At 47.8% G+C, this 18,411-nt stretch overlaps 1 protein-coding gene across 1 annotated transcript in view; it reads right to left on the bottom strand.

The window, feature by feature from the left end:
* LOC146869740 (uncharacterized) overlaps positions 1-18,411 on the bottom strand; it is a 507,514-nt gene that overhangs the window by 63,137 nt on the left and 425,966 nt on the right. Inside the window, exons 8-9 of the mRNA XM_085640288.1 lie at positions 13,309-13,495; positions 11,206-11,279 (exon numbers count right to left, since the gene is read on the bottom strand). Coding sequence (XP_085496414.1) covers positions 11,206-11,279; positions 13,309-13,495 — 261 coding nt within the window. The remainder of the gene's footprint in view (positions 1-11,205; positions 11,280-13,308; positions 13,496-18,411) is intronic.

The following is an 18,411-nucleotide window of genomic DNA, read 5'->3' as shown; positions in this document are numbered from 1 at the left end:
ACCAGCAGTGTCCAGACGTTTGAGGGGTGGGTGCAGAGGACTCCCAGCAGTGGACAGAGATATGGGGGTGGGTGCATATCACTCCCAGCAGTGTCCAGACATATGAGGGGTGGGTGCAGAGGACTCCCAGCAGCGGACAGAGATATGGGGGTGGGTGCATATCACTACCAGCAGTGTCCAGACATATGAGGGGTGGGTGCAGAGGACTCCCAGCAGTGGACAGAGATATGTGGGTGGGTGCAAGGGACTCCCAGCAGTGCCCCACTCCCAGGAGGATGGATGTCTTTCACACACTGCATGACACAGCACATGTGCGTGTGAGGACATATAACACATGCATACCCACCCATGGCGGATGCCGCACAATACACACCCTGATTTCATGCCAACAGACTGTATAGTCATGAAAATGCATACAAAAATAAGTTAGCCAAAGGGAACACACACTGTCACGCACATCACAGGAGTGATAGGAATGTCCAGGTGCTGTTCCAGCCACCCAGATGTTGTCTCTCATGTAAGGAATAGGATTCACTGCGACTAGATACAATGCCCACAATTGTGAGTCAGGTGCCCAAATACCCTGCATTACACGTGCCATTTGTGTGGTAGGCCGTGATTACACACATGCATAGTGCTGAAAAGGGGCAATTGGTCCCTGATGCCATTCCTACATACACAAAACACAAGTACAGTGACTGGCAAGGATGGCACAGACGATTCAGCAGGGGACATCGGTGAGCATGCATGGCCATTGTTGAAGGGATCCGTCATCAACAAAGGATATGTTGACACAGGTCAGCACAACAATTGTGCAACTGTTTGCAGGGAACATGTCCGGATCCACAGAGGAAGGAACACTCCTTGGGACAATGTCTCCCAAACCAAAGGAACACACACTACCAATTAATATTTGCACAGACATTGTAATGGCACACAGATACCATAGTCCACCCCATGACCATCATACTAAAACATTTCTCTGAACCCTAACACATTACGAGAACACCAACTTCAGGGGCCTCATCACCAACATCAAGTACCTGAAATGCAATAGTGTTGAAACTGTGGCCAGTCCATAGTTCGAGTCCAAGGGTGGACGTAGCCTACCTTACCTGACAAAGTCACCTCAAGGTTTGTCGACCGGGGGGGGGGGGTGCATCATCAGTGGGAGTACCAGGCACCGCAGGGACAGGAGTGGGTTGGGTAGGTGTGGTGGGTGCAGGGCTGGACGTCTCCAACACAGGGGGTGGGGCAGCGCCAAAGGTAGATGTTAGCACGTCGCTGCACACTGCTGCCAGGCCGTCCAGAGTAACCCCTGCACCGGAAGAAACCCCAGGGACAACGGAGGGGGGGGGGCGAGGGATGGGGTGCAGCGCTCTTGGGGGAGGGGTTTGGACATGGGGGTGGACTCAACTCCCCTGCCCGGGGACTTCCTCAACCGCTTGCGGGGTGGTGTCACAGTGGGGCTGAGGGACAGACCAGCCATGGGTGACACTTTGGCAGGGGAGCTAAGGAGAGTGGTTTTGGAGGAAGTGGGTCGTGAGGACTGCGGACTCTGACTGTGGCTGCGTGGCTACCGTTTGCCCCCAGACCCTGTGGGTGTGACTACATCCCGCTGAGTGTGCGTGCCAGGAGGTGTGCGCTGTGCCTTACTTGGGGGTGTGCTGGATGTGTCTGTTGGGGAGTGTGCCTGTGACTGTCTGTGTGTGCTTTGGTCAGGCATGGGAGAGGGCAGTGTGGATGGGTCCGGGGTGGGGGGGGACGGAGCGCCGCAGGAGAGACCCTGCTTCCGTCAGTGAGGAGTCCATGGACCGCAGAAACCTGCGTTGATGACATGCCCTCCACGAACGACACCAACTGTGTGAGCAGTCTAGTGTGTTCATGGAGGACATGCAGCATCGATGCCTGACCAACCTGCAACTGCCGCAGTGTGTCCACAGACTCTTCACTGAGGGCAGCAGCGGTGACAGGGGCAGGGGCTGCGGTGCCTGGTCTGAAGGAGACACAGTGGGACCCTGCACGGACAGAAGGGACGGGAGCAACTGGGAGGGCGGAGATGGCAATGGAGGAGGCGGGTACAGATGGTGGGATGCTGCCAGATGTTGTTGCATCCTCCGCCGCCTCAAGGATGTCAGCCTGGGACCAGTCGGTGTCGTACATGCTCTCGCCTCTGGACGGGTCCTCCGACTGACTCCCCTCGCCCTCCGTGCCACTGGCTCCTTCTGCCTCCACAGCACTGGTGGCACTGTCGCTGTGTCCCTCCTCAAGGTCCATGCAGGTGTCTCCCTCGCTGGTGGATGATGATGCTGTGGGCAAGGAGAAGAAACAAAAAAGCATCAGTCACCTGTATACATCTGACAGATGAGCACAAGAACAATTGGTCACAGTGCATATCAGGCAATGCATCATGAGTAACAGCTGGGTTACTCCGCACATATGTAAGCCCTGTACTGCCCAGTTGGTAGACCCACCATGCCACTTGGACACCAGGAAAATAAATACACAAAAGGCCACAACTTGAATGAGAAATACACTGAGAAGCTAGTGTCTGCGAACCGGTGAGCACAGCAATACAATGAAGTCATGACACCTCTTGTTTACCCTGAAAGAAACAGTAGTGGTGCACTCAATGTAAACTAACACACCTCAATACTCAAGGTGTCACCACACTCAGAGACCTGTAAGTTCTTTGGAACACAAAACGAACAAATGTTGGTACCTTGGGACTCGCAATACTTTACCCAATCTACATATTTGGAATATGCCAATTGGCCATTTCGTGAAAAGAACACTCATGTGCCTGCATGCAATATGTCGCACAAGGCAGTGCACACAAAAGTACATTGACACTGTCATTGAAGAAGCTGGCACCTTTTCTGAGGAGCCACTGTTAGAAATAGATGGTGTTTCAGAAACTACATATACATGGGCCCACGGAGGTCTTGATGTCTTGACACTCGTTAGTTTGTATCACCGACAACTAAGGAGTCTCACAAACTCAAGACCACCGTGGGAACATGTATTTGGAGAATCTGCAACACCATTTATTTAGAACAGTGGCTTCTTTGAAAAGGTGCCAGCTTATTCAATGACAGTGTCAATGTACTTTTGTATGCACTGCCTTGTGCAACATATTGTATGCAGGCACATCAGTGTTCTTAACTCAAATCATCAAATTTCCACATGTTAAACATGAACAACTGTTGACAAGTGCTGTGAGTGCCAAGGTACAATTTATGAAGAGTAACAACTTGAATCATGTCAGTTGTCACCAGGCCATCCGTCACCTGATTACACAGTTGGCTACACATATGACCTACTGCCTGTCATCTGGAGTGGCACACATGTCCACACCGAGGACAATGCATAAGCTAATGGGCCTGCAATTGGGTGGTAAAAAAGACCAGCTGTACTGTGGGGACACCCTCATGGCAAGCCAGAATGTACACACAGATGTCAGCACACAAAGTCCAAACTGCGTTGCATCAGAACCACACACGTGCAAAAAATGTATGAGCAGGATTCTTGTTGGTAAAAAAATGACACAGGCTGCAAAGCACGTACATTAAGCACTGGCCAGCATCACAGGGGCACTGCACAGTGTATTTTAGTCCAGGCAATTCTCACACACAAGTCAGACCTGGCAATGAAAAATCAGGGTTGCACATGTATGCCTCTCCAGCACCCCACCCCCCCATACCTGAGTCAATGTGATTGATACAGATCAAGAAGTGACACCTCTTATTCAGGGTTACAACAACTGTGCTATAAAAATTGCTTCATTTACACCACATCCCCTCGTGGGGCTGCCAACACATATTTGTGACAAACAACCAACAGATCGTTGTAAATAGCCACACAGGCACTGCCCAGTGTGAGTATGCACAAGCAAAATGGTGTATCCCTGTCCAATGGACACATGTAGCACACATTAGCAAAATACAAACTAGTCCAGGGAACAATGCCACAGAGGCAGACCTATGCAGAACACACAGAGAGTGTGCACAGTGTTGGATGACACACATGATTAGGAGGCCAGGGTGTCTCAGGGGACTGTAGTGGGCACACTGCTTCATGGTCCTGGAATGAGCTGACTGTCCCATGTTCAACCGTCATATATCTCACACTCATGCACATCATGTCTGAGGCCACAACATTGGTCATGCATGCTGCAAGGGTGTCCAGTTGAAAGCTCACACTCCTATGTTGAGAATCCGCATCAGTGACAACTATGGACCCCCAACATAGTGAACAGGTCATGGCACAGGCAAGGTACCAACACAAGTCACAGACCACCCTCCCACATGATGCAGAAAGCAATGTGCACTTAGATGTACTAGCACCCTAGATGACCATGTGCAAATGTGATTACACACACACCAGGGGACACATGTCAAGGAGAGGAAGGGATGAAAAAGATCCCCAGGTGACATTTGGGAACAGAAAATGCACTGCACATATGAACTCTGGGAGTGTATTCATGCAAAATAGCACTTCCTAAAGCTGGCGACACATAACACTACAAAAAGCCATGTACCTACCCCCTCCTTGCTGCAGTCTCTCCTGGAACTGCCTATCGATGTCAGGAAAGACCACCGCCAGGACACGTTTCATCTGGGTGGTGAGGTGTCGGCGGCCGCCGTGGGGGCGAGGAGGCGAGAGCTTGAGCTGGTCCCGAGCGATCCACCGGGTCCAGCACCGGATGTCCTGCCACCTCTTGCGGACCTGGTCCAGCTGGCAATCACGCCCCCCGCAGTCCTCACGGCCCTGACGACACTGGTCCATATCTCCCCCTTCTCGTAGGCAGTTACCTGTCAGGATGAGGAAGTGACACAACATCAATACACCTGCTCCATGTCCCAGAGACACACATTGGAACATCTTTGAAATGTTGAACAGGGCATAGGATGCTGACATGAATAGCCTCATTCACAACATGAAATTGTACTGTGTGAAAGCGCCAATGCAGTACATGGCATTGAACGTCTACAGGTGGCATGAGGGGTGACACACACTCAATGAACATGCCACACACTGTGCAGCACATGCAACAGCAGGCTGATGGCAACGCACTCTCAGCAGACTAGACAGACACACCCAGCCACAGATCACTGGCCTGTCATTGACAACAGCGGATACAACCCTCACTCTGCACATGTGCCATTTGCCAGTGGGGAGTCACAGGTGTGGTGCTAGCTCTGCAAGTCAGACACGAAGCACGGCTCACTTGTCACATCAGATGGGTAGATCTGTAGCCTCAAACATGCAGCTGTGGTGCAACACTTCACATAGACACTCAGACACATGACAAGGAACATTCACACACATCAATGTCCATGAGTTCGTACACATCATTTGGACACTCTCACCACAGGTCCACTCAACTCATACACATCTGTGGGTACAGTCACCTGTCACACCGGGGGGGAACACTGAATCACCTCAGGACAACAGGAACAAAAGCCCCCAAGGATTTGCCAGGCTGAATGTGTCATGCACTATGCAGTGAAAGTCACTGTGAGCACTATGCAAGTGAGGAGTGCACACAGGAACTACATGATGCTCTGCATGAGAGCCTTAAGCATGACCCCCCCCCCCCGGGACACACTCTAAACAACATTGCATGTCAGTCCCACCTGGACACAATATTGACAGTCACACAACAGGTGCATAGGCAAAGGTAGTAGACTCAGCACTCACCTGCTCCCCTGGTCTCCCATACAGGCTGGTGTACTTTGGGAGGATGACCTCCAGCAAGGCCTCATTCTCCTCAAGGGTGAATGGCTGGGCCCTCTCCACAGCACGAGACATGGTACAGGGAAGCAGAGACAGCAGCAATGTTGTCGACAGGAAAGTTGTGCAGGCAAGTGCCCTCTCATGGGTTCTGGCTGCCTTATATCTGTCTTGCTGAGGGGCATTCATTTTGAGGAGTACATAGTGATTGGTCAGAATCATTTGCATCTTACGTTTACTCCAATCCCTTTAAACATACACCAGTGACAGCATATGCATCATTCAAACTTTGAGCATCATGTCAAGTCAACAACCACTTTGCAACATTGTATTTTGTGGCCAACTGACTTTTCCAGGACACCTGATGGAAAAATGTGAACTGAAAACTCGGTATCCATGACAACCAGCATGCATTTAGGGCCTAATACTTGTCCCTTATGTGTCCCCTATGTAATTTTGAAATCCACACACATGTACGGTGCGTTTCACACGTACCCCTACGGCACCAGTTGCACAGTGCATTTGACACGTACGTATGTGTATGCACTGGTAGTACACGTACGTGTACTACCTTAGTACACTTACGTGTACAAATACGTGTATGCACTGGTAGTACGCGTACGTGTACTACCAGTGCGTATACATATGTGTACTACCAGTGCGTACACGTACTTGTACACGTACATGTACTACCAGTGCCTACACGTACGTGTACGCACTAGTTGTACATGTACATGTAGGCACTGGTAGTACACACACGTGTACAACTAGTGCGTACCTGTAAGGGGATCGCACTAGTAGTACACCTACCCGTACATGTACTACCAGTGCCTACACGTACATGTACAACTAGTGCGTACACGTACGTGTAGGCACTGGTAGTACACGTACGTGTACTACCAGTGCATACACGTACTTGTACACATACATGTACTAAGGTAGTACACGTACATGTACTACCAGTGCGTACACGTATGTGTACAACTAGTGCGTACACGTACGTGTAGGCACTGGTAGTACACGTACGTGTACTACCAGTGCGTACACGTACTTGTACACGTACGTGTACTACCAGGGCCTACACGTTTGTGTACGCACTAGTTTTACACGTACGTGTAGACACTGGTAGTACACGGACATGTACAACTAGTGCGTGCCCGTAAGGGGATCGCACCAGTGCCTACACGTACGTGTAGAACTAGTGCGTACACATACGTGTAGGCACTGGTAGTACACCTACGTGTACTACCAGTGCCAACACGTACATGGACTACCTTAGTACACGTACACATACGTGTACGCACTAGTTGTACACGTACGTGTAGGCACTGGTAGTACACGTACGGGTACGTGTACTACTAGTGCGATCCCCTTACGGGTACGCACTGGTAGTACACGTATGGGTACGTGTACTATTAGTGCGATCCCCTTACGGGTACGCACTAGTTGTACACGTACGGGTACTACTAGTGCCTACACGTACGTGTAGGCACTAGTAGTACATGTACGTGTACTACTAGTGCGATCCCCTTACGGGTACGCACTGGTAGTACACGTATGGGTACGTGTACTACTAGTGCGAGCCCCTTACGGGTACGCACTAGTTGTACACGTACGTGTACTACCAGTGCTACCTTAGTAAACGTACGTGGACGCGCTAGTTGTACACGTACGTGTAGGCACTGGTAGTACACATAGCTGTACTACTAGGGCCTACACATACGCATAGGCACTAGTAGTACACATACCCGTACGTTTACTACTAGTGCGTACACTTACGGGTACGCATTTCACACGCTTACAATGGTAATACAGGCGTCGACTACCCCACAACATGAATTCCTTATAAGTTGTAAAGATCAATTATGGAATTCAACAACGATATTGTTGTCAATGCGATGTCTTTTTAAAACTACTATCACTATTTCACACCACGCTTTCTTATTATGTGAGCACTCTAAAATTGACTTTGTTTAAATAAATACCTGTTTTATTTTGACCTACAGGACCCTTTACGTACTTTGTCTCCTGCTCCCTACGGAATTGACTTCACTTCTCTTAAAAATCAAGTGACCCTGCTTGGGTCACCTTTTCTATCGGACCCTTTTGGGCCATACTTGAACCATTGTTCTTAACTCTTCATTATCACCCCAGGTTCACATATCGGGGTTCCCTTGTCTCCTAAAACCTCCGACATTGAGAAGGGCGAGGTGCAGGTTCGGGTAAGGTGGTAAGGTATTGTTGTTCACTTGTGGATGGGTATGTTGCGGGGGACAGATTGATATGTTCTCCTGAGTCTTTGACATGTTGAATAGCGGCTTGGGTGCTTCTTCGGCTATGTATTGGTCTTGTGTTGCATGTCCATTGTGACAGTGGGTGAATCCATTGCCTGTCCTGATGGTGTTTGCTTGTGTAAGGGGTGTGTGTGACAGGGCCTGTTGGTGGGTGTAGTGTGATTTGGCACTGGGGCTCCCAGGTGATGTAGCTGTCCCCCCATGGAGCATGCTTCCATGACAGTGAGTGTGAGTTCCTATCCTAGCTATCTGACCTTGTTGTCTTGGTGTTTGTGTTTGCACTGGTCACAGGAGGGCCTTGTGCTGCCTACACCAGGGCCGAGTGTGCGCTATCTTGTCAGTACTTTCCCAATCCCTGTGCATTGCGCATGGTGCATGGGTATGTAGCTGGGACATATGGGATGAGGGCAATTGGGTCTGATTTGGAATTCAAACAAGCGATTTGTGCCACCCACCCTCCCTGCATACCGGACATCCATTCTTGGGTTGGTGCTTCGTGTAGCATGGGACATATCATGGCCTTGCTTTCTCAATGGGGCATACACATGTTATTGGCATTAGCGTTGTTTTTGACAGTGGTTGTGGCCGGTGATGGCTTGGGGGAAGTTGCGTGCATTTGGTGTAGTTGGGGTGTGGATGCCATTACCCCCCTGTTACGTAAGTTGTTTGTGTACTCACCTGGCTCTGGAAGTCCTTGGAGTCCATGTACTCCCACCGGCGGAAGCATGCCCATCACCTTCTCCTCCCAGGGATGGTAATGTACTGGTCTGCGGGGCGCCCCACCTCCAGTGATCTTGCTCTGGGCGTAGTCCTCAGTCATTTTTCTCTTGACAGACCTCCGCAGATCGTACCACCTGGTTTGGCAATCGTTCTTGGTCCTTCTGATGAGTGCAACAGCATTCACCCTATCGACGATCCTCTGCCACAGGCGTGATTTTTCAGCTATGCTGGTCTGTCAGACCAATGTTCCAAACAGCTGTGGCTCGAATCTGATAACTTCATTGACAAGGATCTCCAGCTCCTCCCTTGTGAACTTTGGATTCTTGTCTGTGGGCATGGTGTGGGGTGAGGGTGTGGATGGTTGTGGGTGTGTGGGTCTGAATGTGAAGAGGGGGTATGTGTGAAGGAGGTTGTGTGAAGGTGTGTAAGTTAAGGTGGATGGGTGCAGTTGTTTGTGTGTGCTGTCTATCTGCAGTGGGTCTGTTGCAAAGGCTCATGGTTTGTGTGTGTGGGCCCTTTTTATAGGTCAATTTGTGGTTGGGGCTCAGTTTGAATTTTTGGTGGGTGTGTTATAAAGGGTGGTTGTGAGTTTGCCCCTCTGTTTGCCTGTTTGGTTGTGTCCAGGTCAGTCCTTTCCATTTTTTGTGCAGTGTTTTGTGGTGTTGTGCGAGTCGAATAGACCCTCCTTGTGCTGTTTTACAGTGTTCGTGGTTCATTACGGTACAGGGGTACGAGTCGTACAGGCAAACCCCCCCATGCATTGTGTATGTACGATGTGTACACCGGCATCGCTTATGTACGGTGCTTACACCGCCATTGCTATGTACGGTGCGTACCCACCATTGCTAGGTACGGTGCGTACACCGCCATCGCTTATGTACGGTGCGTACACCGCCATCGCTTATGTACGGTGCTTACACCGCCATTGCTAGGTTCGGTGCGTACCCCGCCATTGCTAGGTACGGTGCGTACACCACCATCGCTTATGTACGGTGCATACCCCACCATTGCTAGGTACGGTGCGTACACCGGCATCGCTTCGGTGCGTACCCCACCATTGCTAGGTATGGTGCGTACCCTGCCATTGCTAGGTATGGTGCATACACCGGCATCGCTTATGTGCGGTGCGTACCCTGCCATTGCTAGGTACGGTGCGTACACCGCCATCGCTTATGTACGGTGCGTACCCCGCCATTGCTAGGTACGGTGCGTACCCCGCCATTGCTAGGTACGGTGCGTACACCAGCATCGCTTATGTGCGGTGCATACCCCGCCATTGCTAGGTACGGTGCGTACACCGCCATTGCTAGGTATGGTGCGTACACCGCCATCGCTTATGTACGGTGCGTACCCCGCCATTGCTAGGTACGGTGCGTACACCGCCATCGCTTATGTGGAAGTCATTCCCCTTGTACGAGACGGACGTTTTCTTTACAAATCGTAATTCGGTAAGCTGGTCCGCATCGTACTTGTACGTTCGGACTCTATTTTTACAATTTGTACGGAAAAGTTTTCGGGTCCGTGTCGTACAACTTTTCCAGACTCTAATTCGTAAGCATGGGGCGGATTCATATGTATTTTTCACATACGATTCGTATTTCATGGGTCGGATGGGACTCGTACGATTCGTATGGGAAAATTCACAGGTACGAGTCGTACGGGGGGATAAAATACAGGATCAGAATCAGCCCCTTATTTGTGAACGCCAGTTACCTGTCTTTGCTTTCAACAGATTTCAAATACTTATAAGTAATTTCTTCCTCATGAGGTTACTGTTTTGGGTATATATTTCAAAAGAGAAAAGGTACCAGATTTCACAGTCTTTTCCAATTTTAAAAACCAGAGGCCAGGCTTGTAAAATACTGTCCAGGTGGCAGCCCTGTTCCACCTCTGTCGGTTGTGCTTGGACAAGAGGCAACCTGCTTCTCTCCCTGGACACCAGTTGCCCATTCCAAGTGCCAGGGCTGAGCCCTTCCAGGGTGGGCCTACAGGTCAGTACTTTCTTGTGGCAAGAATATGTTTATTGTGGGAGAATAACTGAAAACATTCAAGGCAACCGACCTAAATAACAGTCCCTCATTGGTACCAAATACCAAATAATGACCATCAAAGTTTTTCAATTTAATTTCTTTTGGAAAAAAGGTATTTTTTTCATAACATTTAAAAATAAAAAACAGCCGGAGTCTTCTTAAGTAGTTCCTGTGCTCTGTAGAGAAACCTCACCACTGTCATTTTCACCAGTACGTAGTGTAGTGATCGCAGTGCCTGGAGTCCGTTTCCAAGGCGCAGTTGTGCACCAGGTGCTCGTGTCTTGTCCATCCGCTGAGGCCTGGTTGGAGCCGTGAAGCTGTTTTCGGAGCAGGTCTTCGTACAAGCCCTTCCTGGCCAGCAGGTTCTCGTGTGCCCCTGCTCCCTGATCTCACCTCCCACCATCACCAGGATGTTGTTGGCTCACTCCACCGTGCTGAGCCGGTGCGTGATGACCAGCACTGTCCTCTTCCGCTCACGGCTGTAGATGGTGTTCTGCACCTGAGAGTACAAGACGCAAAATGTTATACAGGGGTTCAAATCCCTTCACCCTGTCAACAACCTGAGGGTCTCACAGACCTTCAAAGGCTGGTGTGCTGCAGGGACCCACCATAGCAGCTGCATATTAATTACTGCATCAGTCATACGTTATGTAAAATAAGCAACAACCTGAGGGTCTCACAGGACCTCTAGAGGCCGGTGTGCTGCAGGGGGATCACTGATATAATATCGACGAGCAAAATATAGAATGGACATAATTTCGATGCCAAAATATCAAAGTACAAAATATCGTCTCCCTATCTACAAACAGGTAAGTACAAAAATATCGAAGACAAAATATTGTTTGTTAAAATATAGAATGTAAAAATATCCAATTTGTAAAATATGTTAAAAGTAACATTAACTTAATTAATTATACACTTTTAACACATATACTAACATACAAATCGATATTATTTAAAATTCGATATATTGTAATGCCTATATTATGTACTTTGATATTTTGACTGTCGATATTACTTACCTGCATGTCGATATTATTAACCACTAATCGATATTATAGCCATTCTGTATTTTTGATTCGATATACAGTCCATTCTATATATTTTTTCTCAATATTATGTCTAGTTACCGCTGCAGTGACCTCCATAGCAGCTGCATATTAATTACTGCATCAGTCATTTACATTATGTAAAATAAGCAACAACTTGAGGGTCTCACAGGCCCTCCAGAGGCCGGTGTGCTGCAAGGACCCACCGTAGCAGCATCATATTAATTACTGCATCAGTCAAACATTATGTAATTAATCAACAACCCGAGGGTCTCACCGGACGTCCAGAGGCCGGTGTGATGCAGGGACCCAATGTAGCAGCTGCATATTAATTACAGCATCAGTCAAACATTATGTAAAATAAACAATAACCCGAGGATTTCACGGGACCCCGTCAGAGGCCGGTGTGCTGCAGGTACCCACCATAGCAGCTGCATATTAATTACTGCATCAGTCATTTACATTATGTAAAATAAGCAACAACCCGAGGGTCTCACTGGACCACCAGAGGTCGGTATGCTGCAGGGACCACCGTAACAGCTTCATATTAATTACTGCATCAGTCAGTTACATTATGTAAAATAAGCAACAACCCGAGGGTCTGACGGGACCTTCATAGGCCAGTGTGCTGCAGGGACCACCGTAGCAGCTGCATATTAATTACTGCATCAGTCATTTACATTATGTAAAATTAGCAACAACCCAGGGTCTCGCGGGACCCCAGAGGCCGGTGTGCTGCAGGGACCCACGGTAGAAGCTGCATATTAATTACTGCATCAGTCATTTACATTATGTAAAATAAGCAACAGCCAGAGGGTCTCACGGGACCTCCAGAGGTCGGTGTGCTGCAGGGACCCACCGTAGCAGCTGCATATTAATTACTGCATCAGTCAAACGTTATCTAAAATAAGTAACAACACGAGGGTCTCAGTGGACCTTCAGGGGCCGATGTGTTGCAGGACCCACCATAGCAGCTGCATATTAATTACTGCATCAGTCATTTACATTATGTAAAATAAGCAACAACCCGAGGGTCTCACGGGACCCTCCAGAGGCCAGTGTGCTGCAGAGACCACCGTAGCAGCTGCATATTAATTACTGCATCAGTCATTTACATTATGTTAATGTTAGTTATGCTTATAGAGCGCAAACTGATACCCAAAGGTGTCCTGGCGCTATGAGAAGACCAACTGTCGACTAGAAGGTGGGAGCCGAAGCACCTGATCAGTTAGAGAGTAGCCATGTTTTTAAGGCCTTTCTTAAAGACAGAAGGTTAGGTATGTGTCTAAGGGCTAATGGTAGAGCGTTCCATGATTTAGCCGCATCGACCGTAAAGCTCCTACCGCCCCAGGTGGCTTTTTTTTTTATCCGAGGGACATTGAGTTTTGCATCGGCTGATCGCAGTATTCTCTTAGGAAGGTACCTGTGAAAGTGTTTTTGTAAAAACTCTGGTCCGGTTCCATGAAGTGCTCTGAATACCTGACACAGAGATTTAAATTGAGTACGTTTACTGACTGTAAGCCGATGAAGTTGTTTGATTTTATCAGAAATAGACTTGTACTTTGGTGTAGCTGTTAGTAGTCTGGCTGCTGCATTCTGCAGCATCCGTAGTTTGTTCATCGATCCTTTATGGATCATGAGATACTGACTATTACAATAGTCTAATCTAGACATTATAAGGGCAGAAACTACTGTTTGCTCTGCATCCTTCGGCAGAGGAGGCATTATTTTTTTTGCAGGATTTAAGAATGAATAAAGTAAAAGAGGCAACGGTCCTGGTCCCTGAAACTCCGATTATCGTCAATCAACACTCCTGGATTTTTTACCTACTTGATTGGCGTGGGTAATGCTCCCATCTCTTCCGGCCTGCAACTAGGAGTCCAGAATGTAAGATTGTTACCAAAGAGCACTACCTCCGTTTTACCGGAGTTAAGCTTCAAGCAATTCGGAGTCATCCAGACTCCCACAGCTTTCATACATTCCTGCAACCTAGATGTAGTATCAAGTATGTCTCCTGGTAATAATGTCACCACGATTTGGGTGTCATCAGCGTAAGACGTTAGGGTAAACCCAAAGGTCTGAATCAAGGGGGCCAGTGAAGATACATAGACTCTAAACAGCGTCGAGCTCAATGATGAGCCCTGCGGAACCCCGCATGGCAAGGAGAAAGATTTGGCTTTCTATTCATCCAGGGTCACTGTTTGACTTCTGTCAATGAGACACGATTTAAGAAGATTCCACGCAGTGTCTTTAATCCCTAACTTGTCCAATCGGTCCATCAACAAAGCATGATGGACCGTATCAAAAGCCGCCGACAGGTACGGCCTTTCCCCCTTGATCCAAGATGGTCCTAATTTCTTCTGTGGACTTTAGGAGCGCCGTTTCTGTACTATGGCCCTCTCTAAACCCATATTGTGTTGGATCAAGGGCTTGTGAGTCCTGCAAAAATGTGTTAAGTTGAGTGTTCAGATTGCTTTCTATAAGTTTGGCAGGAAGGGGTAGCCTGGAGATTGGTCTAAAATTATTGGGATCACTCGCATCTAGGTTGGGTTTTTTAAGAAGAGGCAGAATGGAAGCATGTTTCCATTCTATGGGGAAATAGCCGTCCAGGAACATGTTGTTAAAGATATAGGTCAATTGTTTTGCGACAGGTTCAGCTGCCAATTTTAAAATGGAGCTTGGACAGGGGTCGTAGGAGAGCCTGATTGAACTTTCTCCAAAAATTTGTGGGCATCGGATACGTTGATGCAGGCAAAGGTACTGAAGGTCAGAGTACTAGGGTTCTTTATCTGCTGATCATCTATCGGCCTGATATTGGTATTGGAAGCGGAATCTGAAAAAGTTTGGAAAATACTGTTAACTTTTTCAAAGAAAAATTGAGCGATATTGTTACAAAGCGTTTGACTGGCTAAAATGGGAGGAGTACGGGGATGAGCAAAAGAGTTTACTATTTGAAAGAGCTCTTTAGGAGAATTTTTGGCTGATTTGATTTTATTACTATAAAAACTTGTTTTGTGTTTTTAAGTAATTGTTTATAAAGTGCCAGACCAGCTTCATATTCCTTTTTATCATTTTCCTTATATCCCTTCCTCCAAGTTCGTTCCAGGTGTTTACAGGCCAACCTTTGGTCCCTCAGTTCCCTCGAATACCATGGTGAGGAGGGATGCTGTCTATTATGCCTGAGGCATTTTACAGGTGCAAGTTTGTCCCCTGCAGCATCTAGCCATTTGGTGTATGATCTGGTTGCCTCATCCAGATTACTGGGAATGGGGGGGTCATAGTATCAGTTATTGTTTGATGTAGCTCCTCTACTTTTATCTTATTCCAGGCTCTTTTCTGAGAGTGACTTATGGATAAATTTGGTACTGTGCGGCCTGGCACCGAGAGCTCAAAAAAGACTGCTGAGTGGTCTGACCAAACTAATGGCAAGATCCTGGTAAAGGAGAGCTGCAAATTATTTGGGAAAATGCCGTCTAGAGTGTGACCAGCTTGATGAGTAGCACCCTTAACTATTTGCTCACAATTTCTGTCTATCATCAGATCAAGCAGATTGATGGTGTCTGGGTCAAGGGGCAATTCAAGCTGATAACTAAAATCTCCTAGAACGGTATAGGAGTTAGTACAAATCCCCCTTTCTAGTATACTACTTAGTTGTGATGGAAAACGGCCTCTAGGGCCCAGTGCTCTGTATAGAAGGGTACCTCTAAACGTGTAATGATGTGAGAGGTGGAGACTAAACTCAAGTGCTTCACAGTCCTCAATTACTAGAGGATTAAAAGATGCTGTGTGTGAGAAGGTGGCCTGATATATGCTGTCCACTAGTTCTAGTGGGCACCTTGTATCAGTCTAAACAACCCCTTATGGTGAATAGGTTAAAGACAACCTTTATTGAAAGCTATCCTAGTGGTAGCTATGGAGAGCAGCCTTCAGGCTAAGTCTGAAGGAATGTAAAGCAGCTTGTTTTACCAGTCTATAATCTCTTGAATGATCAAATGAAAGGACAACCACACCAGGTATATATTTAAAATATATGTATTTAAGATAAAGCACACCCCTCTAGTCTCTTTATGGGACTGGAGTTTGAAGTACTTAATTTACAAGTGAGCAAGCATCAGTAATAGCACAAATACACGTTTGGGTCCTAGGGGCGTACCAAACCATATACCAAAAAAGTGGTATAAGAACCAAGACTGAACTATACACAAGGCCTAGAGCCTGTAGAATCGCTGGGACCCCAAGGAATTGAAAAACAGTGAAACACCAGCAAAAAGTGGGGGTACCCATGTGAAGCAGATCTGACTCTCCTACACAACCCCCCCCCCAAATGCATGGACATTAAACTAACCATGACCAGTTGAGTCTTCATGTTCTAAGTGGAAATACCTTGCGAGTCCATCTGCATTGGCATGGTTATTCCCAGATCTATGTTCCACTGTAAAGTCCATCCCCTGTAGGGAAATGGACCACCTAAGCAGTTTGGGGTTTTCACCCTTCATTTGTTTTAGCCATAAAAGGGTCTTATGGTCTGTCTGAACAAGGATGTGAGTACCAAACAAGTATGGCCTCAACTTCTTCAGAGCCCTGAACCACAGCAAAGGACTCCTTCTCAATGGCTGACCAATGTTTCTCTCTAAGGGTCAGCTTTCTGCTTATGAAAGCTACTGGCTGATCCTGACCTTCATCATTCAATTGTGACAGTACAGTCCCTACCCCTAATTCAGATGCATCTGTTTGGACAATGAACTTCTTGGAGTAGTCAGGACTCTGCAGAATGGGGGCAGTGCACATGGCCTGCTTCAGGTCATCAAATGCCTTTTGTCAGCTAGCTTTCCACCAAACCTTTTTGGGCATCTTTTTAGAGGTTAAGTCATTCAGGGGTGTCACTATTGATCCATACCCCTTGACAAATCTCCTATAGTAGCCAGTCAGGCCTAAGAAGGCTCTCACCTGAGTCTGGGTAGTTGGAGCAATCCATTCCATTATGGTCTGGATTTTGCTCTGCAATGGTTGAACCTGGTCTCCACCTACAAGGTGCCCCAGGTATACAACCTGACTCTGCCCTATCTGGCACTTAGTAGCCTTGATAGTTAGGCCTGCTTTTTGCAGGGCCTCCAAAACATTCCTCAGGTGGACCAGGTGATCCTCCCAGGTGGAGCTAAAGACAGCAATATCATCTAGATATGCTGCACTAAAGTCTTCCAGGCCTGTAAGAACTTTATTCACCAACCTTTGGAAAGTGGCAGGTGCATTCTTCAAACCAAAGGGCATTACCACAAATTGATAGTGCCCACTAGGGGTAGAAAATGGTATCTTTGGCTTTGCATCATCAGCTAGTGTGATATACCAGTAGCCAGCTGTCAGGTCAAATGTGCTTAGAAACTTGGCTGAGGCCAAAGTGTCTATAAGCTCATCTGCCCTTAGTATTGGATGGGCATCAGTCCTAGTGACTGCATTGAGACCCCTGTAGTCTACACAAAACCTCATTTCTCTCTTGCCATCTGTGGTGTGAGGTTTAGGTACCAGGACTACTGGACTAGCCCAAGGGCTAACTGAGGGTTCAATCACACCCAGATCCAACATCTTTTGGACTTCTGTCCTTATACAGTCCCTGACATGGTCAGGTTGCCTGTAGATCTTATTCTTCACAGGTAGGCTGTCCCCAGTGTCCACTTCATGAGTGCACCAGGTGGTCTGACTTGGAGTCAGAGAAAACATATGTCTAAACTGGCTGAGAAGTTTTCTGCAGTCAGTTTGTTGCTGGGCAGTGAGGCTGCTTGCCAAGGCTACACCATCAACTGACCCATCATCAGGGTTCTGAGAAAGCAGGTCAGGGAGTGGTTCACTCTCTTCCTCCTGTCCTTCATCAGTAGCCATGAGCAAGCCCATGTCTGCCCTGTCACCATATGGTTTTAGTCTGTTGACATTAAGTACCCTATGGGGATCCCTAGGGATTCCAAGGTCTACCAAGTAGGTAGCCTTCCCTTTCTGTTCAACTATTGTATGGGGGCCACTCCACTTGTCCTGAAGGGCTGCTGGGGCCACAGGCTCAAACACCCACACTTTCTGTCCTGGCTGGTAAACAGTCAGTACAGCCTTTTGGTCATGCCAGGCTTTTTGCAGTTCCTGGCTAGCCTCAAGGTTTTTGTTTGCCTTTTTTATGTACTCAGCCATCCTGGAGCAGAGACCAAGTACATAGTCCACTATGTCTTGCTTTGGGGGCTTGAGAGGTAACTTCCATCCTTCCTTCACCAAACACATAGACCCCTGACAGGGTGACCAAACAAAAGTTAAAATGGGCTGTAACCAACCCCCTTATAAGGCACCTCCCTGTATGCAGATAAAAGGCAGGGCAAGAGTAGGTCCCATTTTCGCCAAGCTTCTCTGGGAGTCCTTTAATCATGCCCTTTAAGGTTTTGTTGAATCTCTCAACTAAACCATTGCATTGTGGGTGATAGGGTGTGGTGAACTTGTAGTTCACTCCACACTCCTTCCACATAGCAGTCAAGTAACTAGACATGACGTTTGCACCCCAGTCAGATACTACCTCCTTTGGAAAGCCTACTCTTGAGTACACATTCAAGA

The sequence above is a fragment of the Triturus cristatus genome, chromosome 1_1, assembly GCF_964204655.1.
Source record: "Triturus cristatus chromosome 1_1, aTriCri1.1, whole genome shotgun sequence".
NCBI classification, from domain to species: Eukaryota; Metazoa; Chordata; class Amphibia; order Caudata; family Salamandridae; genus Triturus; species Triturus cristatus.
The sequence above is the reverse complement of the archived record's forward strand: the minus strand, read 5'-3'. Positions and strand labels throughout refer to the sequence as shown.